Below are 19,099 nucleotides of genomic sequence, written 5' to 3' on the forward strand. Positions count from 1 at the left end.
GTCATGGCCTATAGGGCCACTTACCAGAGCCACTCACGGAAATAAAGTTGGCAGAGCTATGTACAAAACAGCCACTCTAAAGCCATCATAAGTTTCTCTCTCCCCACCATGAAATAAATTTACCAAAAACCTGAATTCAGGCAGACAAACGTAAGGAGTCTACACAGGTTTGAAGCCAGGTTTGAAAGGTGGCCCATAGATTGGGCCTGCCCACCAGATTGGATGGAGCAAACGAACAAGTGTTACCTTTTAAAAAGTGAAATTTATGTCAACAGGGAGGTGCCGTTTGGAAAAGGGGAGTGAGGATGACCACACAACTGGAAGGCTAGAATCAGTGACCCTGAGCGAGTGTGCAAAACCGTTGGAATGGCGTGTGTTCTGCTGCGTCGTATACTCTCAACAGCAACCACAACACAAATCCATTTATAAATAAAGTGGGGGGAGGGGACAGCATCTCAACTAGAAAGGACACCGAGCTCACAGCAGGAGGCTGTGAAGCCAGGGGGCTTCCACGGCGTCTCAGGGGTCTCGCCATTCACCAGGCCTGGCTGGTCGGTCCCCCACCAAATACAGAGTGCACCCTCTGCCTCAGTCACCTCCCCCGCCAATGCGGGACTTCCAGGAACAGCTACTGGGGTCAAAGGCTCCCGGGAGAAGGAGGGTAGTGACGCCGCCCAGCTCCCGACTGAGGGGCCTGCCGGCGCCATGTATGGGGGCAGCGCCCAGATGGAGATGAGGCCATGGAGGAGGGGAGCCTGAAGCGTGGGCGCCTGGTGGGCAGTCCCCTGAGGGGAGGGCATCTGAGTGCGCAGCCTGCCCTGGGGCGCTAGAAGGGCCCGGAGTGGACGCGGGCGCGGGGCAGCCTGTCGTCTCGCCCAGTCCTACCTCCCGAAGGTCGTGGCAGGCTGCGCCGAGGCCGCGTTCGACCGCTGTGCCTCGTCCCGGGCCGCCCCGGCCGGCAGGGCGGGAGCCACACCGAGGAGCTCCACATTTGTCACGGTCTTGCCGATGGTGAACCAGTCGTTGATCTGGTCGAGGGTGAGTTTACGCAGCATGTTCAAAACATGGGCTCGGCGCGGGCCTCAACCGCCTCGTCGGCGCGGCGGGAAGCGGCGACCAGGGAACGTGGCGACGCCGGCCAGCACCCCGCCCCCTCTCCGGCGGGGCCTCCAATCAGAACGCGCCACGTAAGGGCTTGCGTCCGCGCATGCGCCCTCGACTCGCCGCGCGCCTACCCCGCCCCGAGTCTTGCCTTTTTGCGTCTGTTGGCGGCGAGGTGTGAGGCGCAGCACCCCTTCCGGACATTGTTCCGAAGGGGAAACCCCAGGACCCGGACGTGCAGTAGCAGAACCGTGAACCGCTCTCCGACGTCGCCGCAAACTCTGAGGAATTCAGGCGGGCAAGGCCTTTTAGTGGGTGCCTGGCCAAGTAAAGACCCTTCGAGGGGGGCAATGGGAGACAAACCAGAGCATGTTTGGGCCGTAGTTCGGGAAGAAACTGCAGGGTGCTGCTAACCTGACAGAGCCTTGCATCTAATTTGGGGAGAACAATGAGGAGGACAGGGAAGGCTTCGTGGATAAAAATTGAACCAAAGTGGACACCGATTTAAATTTGACTCCGTTGCATTTATGCTAAGGATTCTTTTTGCCATTTTCAGTTCTCTGCTAAAGCATAAACAGGAATGAGCCAGGTGAAGCGGAACTTGGGAGGGCTTACAAGAGAAAAGTAGTCCATGGATAAGGGGTCCTAATGGCTGAGTCGAAGAACTACATTAGGTTCCCTGGGGATAAATTATAACCAAATTGAATTCCTTATATTCCTAATTCTGCATCCTAGATATCAGTGATTTACAGATAACTACACAGACAGATATGTGGGAGAGGTACAGATTTGGTGGTCCTAATTTTGCTGGACTGTGATGCCTTGTGTGTGGCTGTGATACGGAGAGCTATGCACCAGTATTTTAAACACAGCAAAGTCTCCCACAGTGAATGAGTTTCAGGCGAGTTTCCAGACTAAGTCAGATGAGGAAGAATGACATGGTCATCTACTTCTGAAAAAAAGTGGCCCCTGAAAACCTTATGAATAGCCGCACGACATTGTAGGTACAACACGAGAAAATGAACCCCTCGGGTTGAAGAGTGCTTAAAGTAAGACTGGGTAAGCGTTGCCTTCTCCAAGTAGCTTTAAATGCTGTCAAATTGGTTTCAACTCAAAGAGGCCCTAGGTACAGCAGGAGAGGCACTGCCCAGTCCTGTGCCATCCTAACAATTACTCCTGTATGTGAGCCCACTGTGACAGCCACTGTATCTCACTGAGGGGTTGGTTTTGTTTTTTCACTGATTGTACACCAAGCATGATGTCCTTTTCCAAGGACTGGTCCCTTCTGATAACAGGTTTTAAAGAAAGAAAGTCTTACCTTCCTTGATTCTGCGAAGTAGTATAGCTGTACTTCTCATCGAGATGTGTTCCATCTTCTGGCAGTCATGGTATGTTCAATATTCTTTTGTCCGTACAATAATTCAGTGGCATCTATTTTTCATTAGTCTCCTTTATTCAGTGTTCAACCTTTGCATACATATAAGGCACTTGAAATAGCTTGGACTGCATCAAACATGCCTTACTCTTGAAAGTGGCATCTTTGCTTTTATTTTTTTTAACACTGTAAGAGGTCTTTGTAGCAGATTTACCTTTACAGTAAATCTCTTGATTCTACCTCAATGGATGTTGATTGTGCGTCCACGTAAAATGAAATCCTTGGAAATTTCAATATTTTCTCCATTTATCGTTATTTTTTATTAGTTCAGTTGGAAGGATTTGGGTTTTGTTTTTATTTTCGTTATGTTGTGGTATAATCCATGCTGAAGGCTGTGTAGCCTTTGGTCTTCCTCTATAAACACTTGAAGTTCTTTTTACTTTCAGTAAGAAAATCTTCCTCCAATCCAGATGCTGAGTTCTTCAAATAGTCCAGCTTCTCATATTATTTAACATACAGAGTGAATAAATATGGTGAAAGGATATAGCTCTGACACACACCTTTCCTGATTTTAAACCATACAATATCCCCTTCTCTGATTAACATTTAGTTTCTCCATTATCCCTTTTCAAAGATAGTGTTTGCTTGATTCCTGCGTATTCCATCTGGTGAGGTTCGTGTGGATAGTCACCACTTATGTTGTTCTTAAAAGGGGTATTTTTTAATTAATAATTTATTGGTCTTACAAAATTCTATCCTGATCTCGGGTGTTACCTGTCACTGGCGTGATATGCCCCGAGTATCCGTCCAGCAATCACCTGTGATTATCAGTGGGCCTTGAGTTCCTGTTTGACCAGTTTCAGACTGCAAAAGTGGTAAGGAAAAATGTACCGTTGTTTACCTTTGTCAGTATCCGTTGGTGCATACATTTGGAATAATAGTTACTTTATCTGGTCTTCCATAGAGGTGTATGATATTACCCTATTATTGAGAGAATTATACTTCCACATAGAACTTGAAATGTTCTTTTTGATAATGAAAATGACACCATTCCCGTTCAATTTGTTATTTCTACCAGAGTAGACTCTAAGATTGTCAGATTCAAAAAGCCAGCGCTAGTTATTGCAGCTCACTGTGGCCTCAGATGCTGTTTATACATTCCTTTGCATTTTTGTTGACTTCCAGTTGCCCTAGGTCCATAGTTCATGTGACACACTTTCTAAATGAATGGATGCTTGCTTTGTTCTCTGTTTCGATGTGCTAATGAGGGTGCTGAAAGGGTACTTCATTCCCATCACTTGGGTTGAGTCTATTTGGAGGAAACGTTGAAGCTGGCAAGGACTTCCTTTTACTGGAGTCCACAATCAGCATGCACAGAAGCAGCAATTAGAAAATAAAAAAACATAGTAATTTGGACAAATCTGATGCAAATCTCTTTACATTGTTAAAAAGCAAAGGTGTCAACTTGAGGACTAAGTTTCACCTAAACCAAGCCACGGCACTTTCCGTTGCCTGGTGTCCATGTGAAAACTTGACATTGAATGAAAAGACCAAAGAAGAATTGATGCCATTGAATTAGGGTGCTGGTACAGAATACCATGGACTACCAGAAGAACAAACAAATGCGCCTGGAAAGAAGTAGAGCGAGGACGCTCCTTAAAGGCAAGGATGGCAAGACTTCCCCTCCCACACTTTAGACATGATGATAGTTTTCTGTGTCAACTTGAGTGGGCCAAGATTCTCAGTAGTTTGGCAGTCAAACACCATGATATGACCTAACAATGTAATCAACTCCATGACAGGATAGGCTGTGAGCAAGCAAAAAGTTGTGGGGAGATTGGGGTGGCATGCAACACCCTTACTCAGGTCATCCCCGATGCAATTAGAAGGAAGTTTCCTTGAGGTGTGGGCAACTTCATATAAAAGTTAATGCTGTGATGCTCACCTTCCCGACACAATCGCTAAAGACAAAGCGGGTGCATAAGCAAATGTGAAGAAAGCTGATGGTGCCCGGCTATCAAAAGATATAGCGTCTGGGGTCTTAAAGGCTTAAAGGCAAACAAGCGGCCATTTAGCTCATAAGCAACAAAGCCTACATGGAAGAAGTACACCAGCCTGTGTGATCATGAGGTGTCGAAGGGATCAGTTATCAGGCATCATTAGAACAAAAAATCATAACATTGTGAATAAGGGAGAGTGCGGAGTGGAGACCCAGAGCCCATCAGTAGGCTATTGGACATCCCCTTAAGGAAGGGTCACGGGGAGCAGATGAACAAGTCAGGGTGCAGTGTAGCAACAATGAAACATACAACTTTACATTAGTTCCTAAATGCTTCTTCCCACCCCCACCCCACTATCATGATCCCAATTCTATCTTACAAATCTGGCTAGACCATAGGATGTACACTGGTACAGATAGGAACTGGAAACACAGGGAATCCAGGGCGGATGATCCCTTCGGGACCAATGGTGTGAGTGGCAACACTGGGGAGGGTGGAGGGAGGTGGGTTGGAAAGGGGGAACCGATGACAAGGATCTACATATACCTCCTCCCTGGGGGACGGAAACAGAAAAGTGGGTGAAGGGAGACGTCAGATAAGGCAAGGTATGACAAAATAATTATAAATTATCAAGGGTTCATGAGGGAGGGGGTAGCGAGCAGGGAGGGGAAAAATGTGGAGCTGATGCCAGGGCTTAAGTGGAGAACAAATGTTTTGAGAATGATGAGGGCAACGAATGTACAAATGTGCTAAAAAAAAAAAAAAAAACCAGAGTGGCAGAATAGATTTTTTCTTTAAAGAAGCATCGTCGTGGAGAGCAAATGTTTTGAGAATTATGAGGGTAATGAATGTATAAATGTGCTTTAAACAATTGATGCAAGTATGGATTGTGATGAGAGTTGTATGAGCCCCCAATAAAATGATCAAAAACAAGTTGCACCACCCAAGGACAGCTGGACATCAGGCAGGTCTTAACCTGGCTCCTGTACGTAGGAAGGGGCTGACAACCATGTGACCCCTCCTGTCATATTTGCAATTGCTAAAGGATTTGCTCAGCAGACCTAACTAAAGGACTGCAGACAGCCGAGAGCAGTAGCAGATGAGCATTGAAGCCCTCCACAGCAGTGTCAGTGAACCAGGAGAACCTTTGCCTCGAGCTCCTCACCCTGCTCTGACATTTGTACTGGAAAGAAATCTCTGGCAAAGGCTCTCTCTGCAGACCCTTGATTTGCTTTAACAATGGGCTTTTCCTAAGGTATTTTGGCCTCAAAACTAAAGACATTAAAGTTCTTAGTCTAGTTTGAAGCTCAAAACCTTTGTCTTGAAATAGTGTGTGATGTTTTTCCTAAATGCCGCTGCTTGTCCTCTGCAATTTATTGAGCCATTTGGGGTTGACAACATTCTTTTCAAAGGCAACAAGAAGTTAGTACATCTGGTCTTGTTATCTCAGAACCCTTTAGACTCTTTAAAACACTGACTATAGGGAGCTTTTGTGTATACCACATTAACAGTGATTGAAACAGAAGTGTGTTTAAAAATGCATTAGTAATCTCTTGAAAAATTACACCAATTCATTTGATGTTAAAGAGCATATTTTTATGAAGACTTACTACAAACAGTTTTAATATTCGTGAGAAGAGTGGAACTGCTTCCCATTTTCACAGATTTCAACATCTAACGGAAAAGCTAGATTCTGACATCTGCTTCTATAGCCTTTCTGCTGTCACATCCTCACATCACTGTGATGTCACAAGTTTCAGAGCCGCTGGAAAACACCTCTGTCCACTCCTGAGACCATCCTAGTGGAAAAGAATTAACAGGATAGCGTTCTTGTGGAAAGAGTTTGACCCCCAGGAGGCCTCGGAACCCCCAAGCCATCCTTTGAGAACTGCTTCCCTAACAAGCTTTATCAAGCTTGGCAGGCAGCTCCTCTCAGATCCTAAGCTCTTTCCTCTTTGAAGCAGAACCGTGCGTCTGTTGTTTCCTAAATCCGCCTCCCTCCCATCAGCCACCACTGTCCTGCCTGAATACTGTTCACATTGTGTGTCTGCTGGTGATTTTATCCTCTGCCTCGGTTTGTTTGAAACTCTCTTGTTCACGCTCTTCTTCACTGAAAGAGCATTCCCCTAGAGCGCTCTGGATTGGCAGTTGTTTTCTGTAATGTGCAGAAGCAGCACTCTCTTCCGAGGTCCCTGTTGAGGAGAGGAACTCTCATTTGTTCTTTTGACCATCTTGACTCCACGCCCAGCTCCACCCCGGCTGTTTTTAAGATTCTTGAGGTTTCAAGGAGTTCATTTCTGGCCTGCTTGGTTTCTGCAAAGAGTTTTTTTTAATCTTTGCCATGATTTTTCTCAAGACTTCAGGAAAATTCTCAGCCATTTTCTCTTCACATATTTCTGCCCCTTTTTTGTTTCTGTCGAGCCGGTTCTGACCCCTAGAAACCCTGTGGTGCCAAATAAAACTGCCCTGCGGCCCCGCCCAAGACTGTACATTGTGGAGGACACCTTCTCTCCTGCGGAGCAGCTGCTTTCAAACTGCCCATCTTTTGGTTAGCAGCCAAATGCTTTAACCACTGCACCACCAGGGTGTCTGCCCAATGCTCAGTTGTTGGTGCTCTCGCTCCCACTGCTCTGTCAGATGGTGACATTATGGTGACCTACATGATGTGGAAGCCAGGTCACTGGTATTTCAAAGATCAGCAGGGCTGCTAGCCCGTTTCTGAAAAATCAGCCAGATGAATAGCTTGATTACATATGGTAGGCTTACTCGCTCTTCTAAATCTTTTCCTTTATCTCCGATGCGTGTGATGGTTTCGTCTAACCTACCTTTCATTTAAAGTCTTCAAGAGTTGCGAAACCCAGACAATGTTGATTTCATTCTCTAATGGCAAGGTAGCGCTCTTGACAACCTGTGTTCCACTTATTTCCAGGAACATGGCTAGTAAGCATGGTTATTCTCAAGAGTGTGTCTGTTGGAACCGTTATCTAGAGCCCCTGTGGCTGTAATTCAGTCTTCATTTGAGTGGAATTACAATAGTCTGCAGAATAGCAGAACAGAAATAATGCAAAGCTAAAAAGTTGGCAGTATAAAGAGAATGGCAGGAAAAACGGAGGATCCCTTTTTTCATGTTGGTCAGTTTGTCCAAGGAACCCCGTGGGTTCCTATTATGTCATCCTATTATGACAATCCCCTTGCCCACCCATCCCCACCTCACCAACCCGTCATTGGCCCCTTCCCGGTTTAGTCCCCTGGCGCCCGCCAGTGGGCGCTGTGCCGCGCAGGTTTGACCTCGGGGGCCGCTCTGTCCCGACGGCGTAGCGACTCCTTCCGCCCTCCCGGCAGGCCCTGCGCGGCGCTTGCGCGTTCAGTGACCTTCCGAGTCGTTGGTTGCGGGTCCTCCGTCCCGCGGAGCCGTTTGTCCTGCGCCACAGTGAGTGCCAATTCGGCGGCGGGACGGCGGGCGGGATGAGTTGCAGCCTCGCGGCCCCCGACTTTGGGGACCCGCCTCCCAGACAGCGGCCCCCCAGACCGTGACCCGAGCCCGAACTCTCCGCGTGGAGTCTGTGTCGACGCTGCAAGACAGAGTAGACAGCGTGTGGGGTTTCACAGCAGACAGCCTGGTCTTTCTCCCGCGGAGCGCTTTGGGGCTGGACTTAGAGCGCTTAGCCACCGCGCCACCAAGTCTCCTGCCGAGCCTTAGCTCGCGGTGGCCGCCCCGCGCCTTCCCTGCACCCAAGGTCACACGCCTCCCGAGAGGAGGACCTCCAGAGTCCACCAAGAAATCGTCACCTTTAGGCCTGCCCGACCGTACCCCTCGACTTTCCTGGCGAAACGCCACACGTGGTCGCCCGAGATGGTTGGACCCCGGCCAGGACGGATGCGCCAGGCAGGCGCTGACTTTGGGGGTGATAGGCGAAGCGCCCACACCTGAGCCACAGCCGTTTTGATCTTTGACCGGTACCCAGTGCTTTAAAGCTGCCACCTGCCTGAAGATGTGGTTGGACATGATACGTTTGGTGGGGAAAGTAAAGGCTCTCCGGCCAAACACTCATCATAGGCCAGAGGGCAAGTCAAGGAAAGGGAGCGAGATGACACGACCACTGAAATGCCTGTGGCCCCTTCTCACCTGTCTTGCACTCCCCACTGTTGCTTTACTCTGAGATTAAAGGAAAACCAGCCCTCCCACAAGGACCAGGGGGCTCAAGAGGGGCATGGTTGCATTTAAGAGATACAGAAGGGGGGAATGAAAGATACAAGCTAAGATAACAGATGGGACGCAGGGAAGTCCTGAAGCCTAGACACTCCAGGGCCCAGAGCTTTCTTCGAGGCAGGTTTACATGCAGTTCTTGCCACGTATCCTGCGTTCTGTGACAAGTTCTCACAAAAAGGATTTGTTGAGAATTTCTCAGAAGGCAAACCAAGAAGCCACTTAGATCATGATCTGGAGGGGAGAATAACTGGACCCCTGCTGAATGCTGGCCTGTGCTCATTTCCCCTGGGAACGAACGAACACATGGGGGAGAAAGCACTTATCTCAGTTGAAGGTCGGACTTTGAGAGGCTCAGCTCCCTGGAAAGAACTGACATTTTCCCCATGGCCTGATTAAATCATGGACTATGGTGATGGTCCTGTCTTGCTTGAGAAAGGAAGTGAGTTATAGGCCGTAGGCATTTTGAGCAACAGAGTACACCTGACTGGGCTGCTTGCCCCCAGGAAAGGACCCTTGTCCAAGCCCTCCATCAGGACCCAGGAGCTTAGTGCCGAGCTACCTGCAGGGCACTGGCAGCAGTTTGTCCCCTTGTTGCAAAGGGTTTACTGGGCACAAGGCTGGGCCCTAACATCCCATCAAGAGTCCCCTGGGCATGGCAGAGGCATCTCACAGACATGGAGGTGTCCGCAGGTCCAGATTAGTCTTCAACCCCAGGAATCCTCTCCCTCCCCCACCCCCTGGGGCTCCGCCTCTCCCCAACGGTTGCTAGATGCAGCAAAGAGGAATTTGAGGTGCCCCTGACCTCTCTCCCAGGTCCTCCTCAAGGCACAGCTGTAGGTGCCCTGGGCCCTCATGCTTTGTCCCAGCATCCCAGACAGTGGCGGGTAGACAGCCTGCAGGGGGTCTGGCCCACCCTGAGGATCTGGCTACGTCGGCCCAGGTTACAGTGAGCGCTAGTTTGCAAGGCTAGTCCTTAGTTACCCAAGGATGAGCTGGGGCCTGGCAAGGATCTCAGGCTGGGGCCTTAGAGCTGTCAACAAACCGGCCCTGCCAGCCAGCTGTGGGTCCCAGGCCACTGCTCCCCCGTGGCCAGAGGGAAATGAGCCATGAAGTATAGTTGCTACTCGTGGCTCCCAGGGCCCTGGCCATCTGCCTGCCTCACAGCGGCCCAGCAGTGGCCTTTTCTTCAGCCAGCTCGTCATACGAGGGGCCTTCTAAACACTCCTTTAAGTTTCATTTTTCCACCACCTTTTTCTTGATGTGCAGTGCCAGCACTGTAAGTACTTAACACCGAGGAACAAGTTTCATCTTCGTGGGGGGGGGCAGGTGTGGTTTACAGGTATGGGGTTGACAGGTTACTGTAGCTCCTAAGTGACAAGCAGGTGTAGGGCTAGGGTTTGGTGCCCACAGTGGCTTCTCTGGGCTTCTTACTTCACCATGCACCCTTGCCTCTCCTTCGCAGGACCCTTTGCTCCCAGATGCCCCGGCTCTTGGTTTCACAGCTCCTGAAAGCTCTTCGCTTTGCTGGTGCATCAGCAGGCACTTGAGAAGGGGCTGAGGAGCGGGCTTCTGTGTGACTCACTCGGGGACCCACACGGGGCTGCAGTGTCCACTTGCTTCTACCGATGGACCTTGCCAAGTGTTGACATTGGAATGAAAACGGCTTGTGATCCGGGGTCTGGTGTCGACATTTTTTAAATGATCAAAAGCGTACTTTGAACCCCACCTAGAACAGTGAGCTGTGTGAGGACAGGAGCAAGTGGCCTTTCCCGATGGAGCCCAGGAAGTGGTGGCCCCGTGGGTGTCGGGCTGCTAACCATGAGGTCGGCAGGTCACATCCACAACCCACTACTCTGAGGAAAGGTGGGGTCACCAGGGGTTGGGAATGACTCAGTGTCGTTGGGTTGTGATGATATGTTAAATAACATCTGCCGCACCTGCGGCTCTCATGCTTGGCCTCATTCTCTCAGAGAGGTAGACTGAGGTGGTGCTGAGCAGGGTGCCCAGCTGTGTATTGGGGAGCTCAGGAGAGACCCCCCCCTTGCCCTGCCACGTTCCTACGGCTCTGATGTAGCAGGTGTCACACGTGAGCACACACTTGTCTTTCCGTATGAAATGTGGAGAAGTGAGTGGCCTTGGCATTCGTGGTGGACACCAAGGGACGATGCTCTGATAACAGGGTTGAGCAGCCCCGCTCTGACTGCTCTGGTGCTTGAGGGAGGGGTGACTGAGAACCAATGTGGCCCAGGAGTGGCCTTGGGGAGCTGTGAGAAATAGGGTCAAACTTATTAATGGGATCTTACACTAGTTGGGGATAGAGCAGCATTCTTTGGGGTGCTGTGGCATTGCGTCCACATCATAGTGACCCCTTGTGACCGAGTGAGCTGGGTCTTTGCTTTCAGACCTTAGTGGTGGTCCTGGTCTCATTGCTGCTCTTTACAGATGCTCCAAAGCCTGATCAAGAATGTGTGGACCCCCATGAAGCCCTACTACACACAAGTTTACCAGGAGATCTGGATGGGGGTGGGCCTGATGGGCTTCATCATATACAAGATCAGGAGCGCCGGTAAGTCCCCCAACAGCCTGCTGCAATGGCACTGTACAAGTTCGGGGTTCCTAACTGGGAGTGGCTTGGGGAGTGGGGAAGTCCACCAGAAGGCCAGCACCAGCCAGGGCCCAGCTTCCCTGGTAGCTGTGACAAAAACATGGGTGGGTGTCTGTCAGCATTCTGGCCGCTCTCAGCTCAGGGGATAAGAGTCTGACTTCAGAGCACCAGCTCTGGGAGGAGGGGCTGGGGTGGCCCTCCCTCCTTTCAGCATCTGGGGACCCCTCGATCAGAGGGAATCACTGTTCATTTGTCTCTGTGTCGCTTGGTCGCTTGTCCTCGACCTGGCCCTGGGTCTAGGAGGTTCTCAGTCCAGGGGGTCGTGGCTCCCTCTGTTCCTGCCATTATCTCTTGTAGGGCGGTGAAGGGTAATGCTCGTTACTAACGTGAACATGACAGGTACTCTAAATCCTCCGTTAAAAGACAGCTCAGGGGCCATAAGCAACGCCATTGAGGCTAGCATTTACCACACTTCCCCAAGTGGAGGAAGCCACACGTTCCTGGCCAGGCTGTGGGCATGGCAGGGGGAGGAAGACTCCTGGTGCCTGCTGGTGGTTCAGGAGAACCTCACACCTGAGTGATGTTTGCATTAAAAGATGCCAGGGAAAAGGAGAGCCAAGAACGCCCGGGTTGGCAGTTGGCTAGCAAGCTCGGCAGTGCTCATTGAAGCTGCGGTGGGGGGTGTGGAGAGGCAGGCTACTCTCTTCTCGATGTTTGTTTGTGCACTTTGCCTCAATGTTGAGATTTTTTTCTAGAACATCCACATACACACATGACCCGGAGGGAGCAAGGTGGGGACTGGACTGGCCTCAGAGAAGTCAGTGCTGTGAGGAAGAGGAGGAGAGCAGGGGACAGAGACGTGCAAGCAGCCAGACAGCACAGGACCGGTGGTGTGTGCTGGCGGGGCCCTGGAGGTGCCTCACCAGTTGCCTGACAGACAGCTGAGGAATGTACACCATTGTTGGGGGGTTTCTCAGGCCCTTTGTCACTGGCGGGGCTGCTGACGGCAAAGCTGGCTGTTAGGGCCCAGCGCTGCACTGAGGGAGCAGTTGATGCTTCTGTCAAGACACGTTCCACCTTGGAGATCTGTGGGGCTTGACAGCCCCAGGTCCAGTCCCCCTGGGTCCTGAGACGGGACGTGGTATTGCAGTGATGGGTGGGTCTTTTAGCGATGCAGGTGGATTACTTGGGGTGGGCTCAGCAGAAGTGGGGAGCAGTAACTACTTGGTCCCCAGCAGATGGGCAGTGGGACCTGAGCAGCAGGAGTGCAGATCCCCTGGTTTGTGGGGACAAAGCTTGGCCCATCACACAGGAGAAGGGAAATCAGGGTGTGTGTACACTTGGCCACATAGAGATGGCCTTCTGTCCCCTGCTGCCAGCCACTGCCAGGGAAATAGGCTCATCATAAAAGGACTAACACTGTGGCCCCAGTAATCAGAAATAGCTACCATGGGCAGATGCCCCAGTGATTGCTAGTTCCCAGGAACCATTCAGAGTGGTTTGCAGTGAAGGAAGGGTGGGTGATGGCCGCCCGTGAACACAACTCACTGTGTGTTTCCGAACGAGTTCAGATAGCACGTCTTGGGTGAACCATCTGCACGGCCACGGTACAAGAGTGTGAAGCACGGTGATGCTGTCAGAGGAAGCAGCAGCAAATGTTTCCTGCGGGCGTGTGAGGTCTGCTGTGGTCCCGCTGGGCTGTGCCCTGTTCTCAGCATGCCTTTGGTAGCCACATTGCCCCTGTGGGCTGGGAGATGCCGCCGGCTGACTTTGAGCCTTGAGCTCCCAGCCACATGCCGTTTTCAACAGTGAGTAAACTAAGGGCTTGTTTGCTTTGTCGTTTTTAAGAATTGGTGTAACCCAATTTTTTCCTTTTGTTTTAGATAAAAGAAGCAAAGCTCTGAAAGGTAAGGTTCTTCCTTTTTAACCGACTTTGGGGGGTGAGGGTGGGAGGGAGCAGCAGCATCCTGATTGAAGTGGGTGCTGGGTAACTCACACTTGAGATGCAGTAGGTGACTTGGAGCATGGTGGTACTGTGTGCCTGAGGAGGGTCCTGTCCTGGAAGCTGAATGTTGATATCTGCTCACCCCCTGGGCCACATCAAGCATCTGGATTGGCTAGAAGGCCCTGGGGAGCCACCTTTGTACAGCCCCAGTGACAAGCTCCTAGCTATCCACATTGACATCCTTGTTAGCTTGTTGCCCAAATGACAAGGGAGTCGTGCCTGCCTGTCCTTAGACCCCAGGGGTCTGCTGGGTGGCATCAGTCCAAGCCCTTGGGGCATCTCATGGGGATACAGGGCATCCCCTGTCCTTCTTTCATCATCTCTGCTCTGTTCTTCTTCCCAAAGCTTCTGGTGGGGCACCTGCCCACGGCCACCACTGAGCAGCTGCCTGAGATCCTGTCGGATGAAGTGTCCACTCGGCCTGGATGTCGGAGCAGTGTTGGGGACATGGCTGTCACTCCTGCCTGTGCTGGGTGGCATGAATAAACGTGTGTGAGAGAAAGCTGTCCTTGGCCAGGTCTTGCTTACAGCAGTGTAGCCCTCTCGGCTCCCTGGGTGCTGGACACAGCCTGAGCAGCCCCCCACCCCCTGGCCAGCTTGGGGAACTTGAGCAATGGCGGTGCTGGTCCCTCGTCATTACAGGTGGCACAGCAGCCGACATGCACACTCACCTCCTTGCTGTCCCTGGAGTGCAGATAGCGCACACAACAGCCCCTATCTTATGGGGTGTGGAGGTGGAGCTGAGAGAACGGTAACGTGATGAAGGGACCCCAGCGTCAGGAGCTCTGGCTTGGGCTCCTAGCTCTCTGCACCCCTCTGAGGAGTGTTGGGAACAGGGAACCTGTCCCCTGAAGCTGACCAGTTGCCAGGCCTTAAGTGTCCATTTCCTTGGGTGTGCTATTTTCTCCATTGAATCATCTGGGTAAGTCAGAGTTAGGCTGTACAGAGTATGTGGGTGTTTCTGCAGGAGACTGGGATGAAGTGCCTTCTGGGAAGGACGGAGGTCTGGGTGTGTGCATAGGAGCCCATGGGGCAGGCCCCCCAGGGTAGCCACACACCCCTCTGACCACAGGCCATGATACAGCACCACTTGATTTCCTGGTCCTAAAACCCAGGGCTAGGGTGGTAGGATTTGTAGGGAGATGAAGTAGGTTAGCATTGGTAACCCAGTGCCCACTCACCAGGGAAGCTGGAGAATCTCCTGGAAGCTTCCAGATCTGCCCCTGAAAATGCTGGAAGCAGCCTACAGGTGGAACCAGTACACTGGGGCCTCCCAGGTTCCATGGTGCCGAGGCCTACTGCCCACCCACCCACCACAGTCCTGGGGAGCAGAGGGTCCCTCTTGAAGAATGCCTCCAAGGTGTAGATGGACAAAGGGGTGTGCAGGGGCTGGGGGTGCAGCCGATAGACCCACAGCCCACTTGCTTGCGTGGGATGTATGACCACTGAGGAATGACCAGAGTCTGGGGTCTGCCGTTGCTGCTGTCAGACCACCATCCCGGGGAGCAGCTGCCTTCCTCAGGGCCATGTCTCCCAGAGAATGGTCATCTCCTGGGCGGGGCAGCCCCAGCACTCTGCCTGACCACCCTGTGAGGGGCACCGGCACCCCATTCTGCTGGACCTTGGGAGTGGTGTGTGGAGGGACTGCCAAACAGCTGGGGACCAGAGGCCCAACTTGCATCTTCATTTTGTGTACCTGGCCTGCTGGCATGCTGTGGATGGCTGAAGTGCTCAAACGGCCTACTTGGAGTTGAGGGTGCACATCAAGTTCATCAGCAAATACTAGCACGTCAAAATGGACAGGAGGTGGAGGAGCAAGTCCCTAGATGCAGTGAGATGGGCCCTGATGTGTGGAGTCGGGCGATGGGGTCCTGTGAATTCGGTTCTCCCTGCCTCTGCATGCCTTTGGAGCCCTGGTGCAGAGTGGCTTCACTGGGCTGGCTACCTGAGCGGTCAGCGGCTTGAACACCAGCTTCTCCAAGGGTGAAAGCTGAGGCCGAGTCACGGAAGCCCCCAGCAGGGGGACCCCGCAGGCAGGGACAGTGTGGTTGGAATCGGCTCCATGGCAGTGAGTGTTGTATGGGTGGGTTTTATGTACCTTGTAAATGCTCCAAATAAAAGGATTTTTTTAAAAACAACAAAACCACTGGGCTAAGGGAGCGGAGTAGATGGATTGTGGTCGCTTTCCTGTTTATCATTCGAGAGAGGGGTGCTCTGTTCAGTGCCGTCAAGTCAGTACAACCGAAGACACCGATGTAGCAAAAGCGAACTCGGGGCCATTCCGTTGACGCCAGCTCCCGGGGCCGTGTGAGGACAGGGTGGGACTGCCCCGTGGGTGTCCACTGGCTTCCTACAGGAGTGGACAGCCTCAGCTGTCTCCCTCAGGGTGGCTGACAGCGCATCGCCACCATGCCACCGGGCCTCCTGTGACTTAAAACCTTGATCCCCAGAGGGGTTCCGTGCACAGGTGTGTTGGGGTGGGCCATCAGCTCAGCTCTGATCCCCTCCCCCAAGGGTTCCCAGGACTGTCAGATTGCCAGGAGCCAACAGACACCTCTGTCTTGTGCGGAGCAGCTGGTGGGTTCGGACTGCTGCTGCACTCCCTCCCGTCCACGGGTGGGCGGAGGAGACAGCACCTGTCTGGGGGCGGATGGCACAGTTCAGTCAAACATGGCAAAAGTAAAGCGGTCACTTTACAAAGCTGCAACAAGCTCAAAATGAGGCACGCGCCACTTTTCCTGACTATTAAACCAGGTAAAAAATTTTTTTTAATTTTCCTATTATAGTCTTTGGGAAGAGTTTTATTAAGAGCTGGATCTTATAGGCCAGCACTTCTAACCTGTGGGTGGCGACCCCTTTGGGGGTCGAGCAGCCCTTTCACAGGGGTCGCCCAATTCATAACAGTACTAAAATTACAGTAATGAAGTAGCAACCAAAATAATTTGATGGTTGGGGTTGGGGGGGTCACCACCACATGATGAACTGTATTAAAGGGTCACGACATTAGGAAGGCTGAGAACCACTGTTACAGGCCTTTTTCAACTGGCAAAGTACATAACAAAATGGCCTTAAAAGTTGCCAATATATTTAAAGAAACAGCTTCGCCCACTGGAGTTTCCCTCATCTAACTGTCTTATGGAGCCCTCCCCACCAGTCCCGCACCTGCCCTCTCCCCAGCCGGTGTCTGCCCTGAGTCCGAAGTGGCTGCTCTGAAGGCAGGTTTCTGTAAATGTGGCTCATGTTTCAGACGTTCTGACGACCCCAGTGGTTCCCCGAGTGACCTCAGGCAAGCAGTCCCAACACATCTCACTGGCCTCCTGCTCAAAGATGAGCTGGACTGAATAGCCTTCAAAGGCCTGGCTTCCACACTCATTGTCCGGCCAGTGAGTGTGCAGTGAGCCAGAATCCCATCATCCAAAAGTCAGCCAGCCTGGGGCAGTGGTGCGGCTGACTATCGGTTAGGTCTCGTCAGACGCTGGTTCTTCCCCGGCTGCCTGAGTAAGGCAGACTCAGACGCTTGAGGGCGTCCATTGTCAGTTCAAAGTTTTCTCAAACCAAACTCGCTGCCTTTGACTTAATTCTGACTCATGAGTGTCCTCAAAAGCTCACTCAATGCCAGCTCCTAGCAACCTGATATGGCAGAGAACTACCCCTGGAGGTGGAGTTTGTTTTTTTGTTTTCACTTAGAACATTTTTAATGCACACTAAAAAAAAAAAGTATTCATCTTGAAATTGTTTTGCAATCCACATATCCAATAGCTTGGAAAACAACAGAAAAGAAAACCCCATGTAAAAGACGAGAAGGGTACAGGGTGGATATGGCTCGGATCTTAGCGTCTTCTTACTGTGCCATCCAGGTCAGAATCTGTTCCTTCAGCTGGCTCCCCTGCTCGGGGTTTAAAGAAATGCCTGTTCTTCCTGGTTTCATTTCACCTCCTTGATCCATCCGAGAAGCTCACGCCAATTAGGACTTTCCTTTGGAGTCCCGAACACTGACATACCGCATTCCCAATCTGGAGCATGCTGCCATCTCTGCGGCTGCTCTGCTTGGAGGACGACGGGGCTCTGAAAGTCTCCCCAGCCTTTTCCTTCTTGACAGGCCTTTCTGGAGCAACTGCTTTCTCCTCGTTAGCTTTTTGTCGACTTCACTGTCAGAGTCACTGCCAAACGAGCTTGAAGAGACAAAGTTCCGTGCAGCCTCACGGTCTCCTGCTTGTTCCCCCTGGAGGTTTCTGAGACTATTTGGGGGAGTAGAAGCCCTGTCTTCCGACAAGCGGCCAGTGGTTTCTAACTGTTGACCTTGCTGTTAGCTCACTGTGACCACGACGCCACAAGGAGTCCTATAAGTTTCCCTGCTCTTGGTAACTAGAATAAAGTTTATCTTTAGTGACAATAAGGAGCCTTGGTGGTGTAGTGATTACACATTGGGCTGCAATCTTCATGGTTGGCAGTTCGGAACCACCAGTAGCTTGCGGGGAGAAAGGCTGGGCTTTGTACCGTCAATAATGTCTAGGAGTCAGCATTGACTCAATGACAGGTTTTTGTTTTGTCTGTTTTCTTTCAGGTTAGTGACAATATTAGCAATCATTCTATTAATGGCAGCTGAGAGCAGTGTCTATTGGGCCGGGCCTCAAACAGGCCGGCTCGCCTCAGGACCATGAGGACAGTTCGTGAACCTAGTCTCCCATTGCCAGGGCACAAGCTTGATGGGGTCTGTGCCCCAGGGTGGGTCGTTCTAGAGATGAGGAGTTGACGCATAACTGAATCCTGAGAGAGTGCTGCTTAAACCAGTCTCCTCACTGACTGAAATAAAACCAAGTGGCCTCACTACTGAGACCTTAAGACTACAGAGAAGGAAGCAAATGAACCCCACAGCAGGATGGCCAAACAATAGCAATATGTTATAAATCCACAAAATTTAAAAATTAGAAAATTCAAGGAACTGAAATCGGTTCTTTGAGAAGATCGATGAAAGGGACGGACATCCAGCCAGATTGATCAGGGGAACAGAAAAGAGGACATTTCACATGTTACAACAATAATGTAAAACCTACCATCTGGCTGTTTATAGCATGAGCGGTGTCCATCTGGCAGTGGGACACCACGGTGATCACTGTCTCTGGCACACACTTGTCAACATGCTGACACTCGGCAGTTGTGTAGGGATGTGGTTTGGGCAGTTACATAACCATGCGGTTGTCCTCTGTTTTGTGATTTGATAGGGTTTTCCTCCCTCCACTTTCTCCTAACACCAACCTTCACATAACGCCCCAGTCGGAGGGTTCCAACGGTGTCAGTAAATGAGGAGTGAATGGAAGGTCGTACAGCCATGCTGGAAAACAGTGTGGTCATCTCTTAAAATGTTAAACATAGGTGACAGGCTTTATGTCAGCCTGGGTGGGTGAGCATTTTCCTGTGATCATACGTAGCATAGGGTGACCAACTCCAGGCTGGGGTCTTGTAAGAGAGCCAAGCAGTTCTAGGGAGAATTCAAAAACGCAAATACTTATTGCCATCGAGTCAATGCTGGCTCATAGTGCCATGGGACAGGGTAGAACTGCCCTGTAGCGTTTCAGAGACTGTCGCTGGGGTAGAAATCCCCGTCATTCCGAGGAGTGGCTGGTGGTTTTGAACTGCTGACCTTTCTGGTCACAGCCCAACAAGCAATCACTTCGCCACTGGGGCTCCCTCTGGGAACTAGGCCTCCTTAATCTGGTCACAGCCTTGATAGGATTGAGAGGTTTCCTTCTGGGTGTGGCCGACTCATAACCTGACAGTGTGTGGAAGTTAGCGAACTTCTGCT

General features: G+C 51.2%; 1 protein-coding gene across 1 annotated transcript; it reads left to right on the forward strand.

Annotated features, from left to right (window-relative positions):
* The first annotated feature begins 7,822 nt into the window (after positions 1 to 7,822).
* On the forward strand, positions 7,823 to 13,798 carry ATP5MJ (ATP synthase membrane subunit j). The gene is made up of 4 exons (XM_004698822.2): positions 7,823 to 7,906; positions 11,129 to 11,252; positions 13,175 to 13,198; positions 13,642 to 13,798. Exons 2-4 carry the CDS (start codon positions 11,129 to 11,131, stop codon positions 13,674 to 13,676), a joined length of 183 nt encoding a protein of 60 aa, XP_004698879.1. The 5' UTR covers positions 7,823 to 7,906; the 3' UTR covers positions 13,677 to 13,798.
* Positions 13,799 to 19,099: the final 5,301 nt, after the last annotated feature.

Source organism: Echinops telfairi, unplaced genomic scaffold (genome assembly GCF_000313985.2).
Source record: "Echinops telfairi isolate 266 unplaced genomic scaffold, ASM31398v2 ScPeMD7_18;HRSCAF=68, whole genome shotgun sequence".
Lineage (NCBI taxonomy): Eukaryota > Metazoa > Chordata > Mammalia > Afrosoricida > Tenrecidae > Echinops > Echinops telfairi.

What these genes read in the sequence shown, in the direction of transcription:
- ATP5MJ (XM_004698822.2), top strand. Translation starts at nt 11,129, where the DNA reads ATGCTCCAAAGCCTGATCAAGAATGTGTGGACCCCCATGAAGCCCTAC. An exon ending in ATACAAGATCAGGAGCGCCG is followed by an intron (nt 11,253 to 13,174) that starts GTAAGTCCCCCA and finishes CTTTTGTTTTAG; the next exon opens with ATAAAAGAAGCAAAGCTCTG. An exon ending in AAGAAGCAAAGCTCTGAAAG is followed by an intron (nt 13,199 to 13,641) that starts GTAAGGTTCTTC and finishes TTCTTCCCAAAG; the next exon opens with CTTCTGGTGGGGCACCTGCC.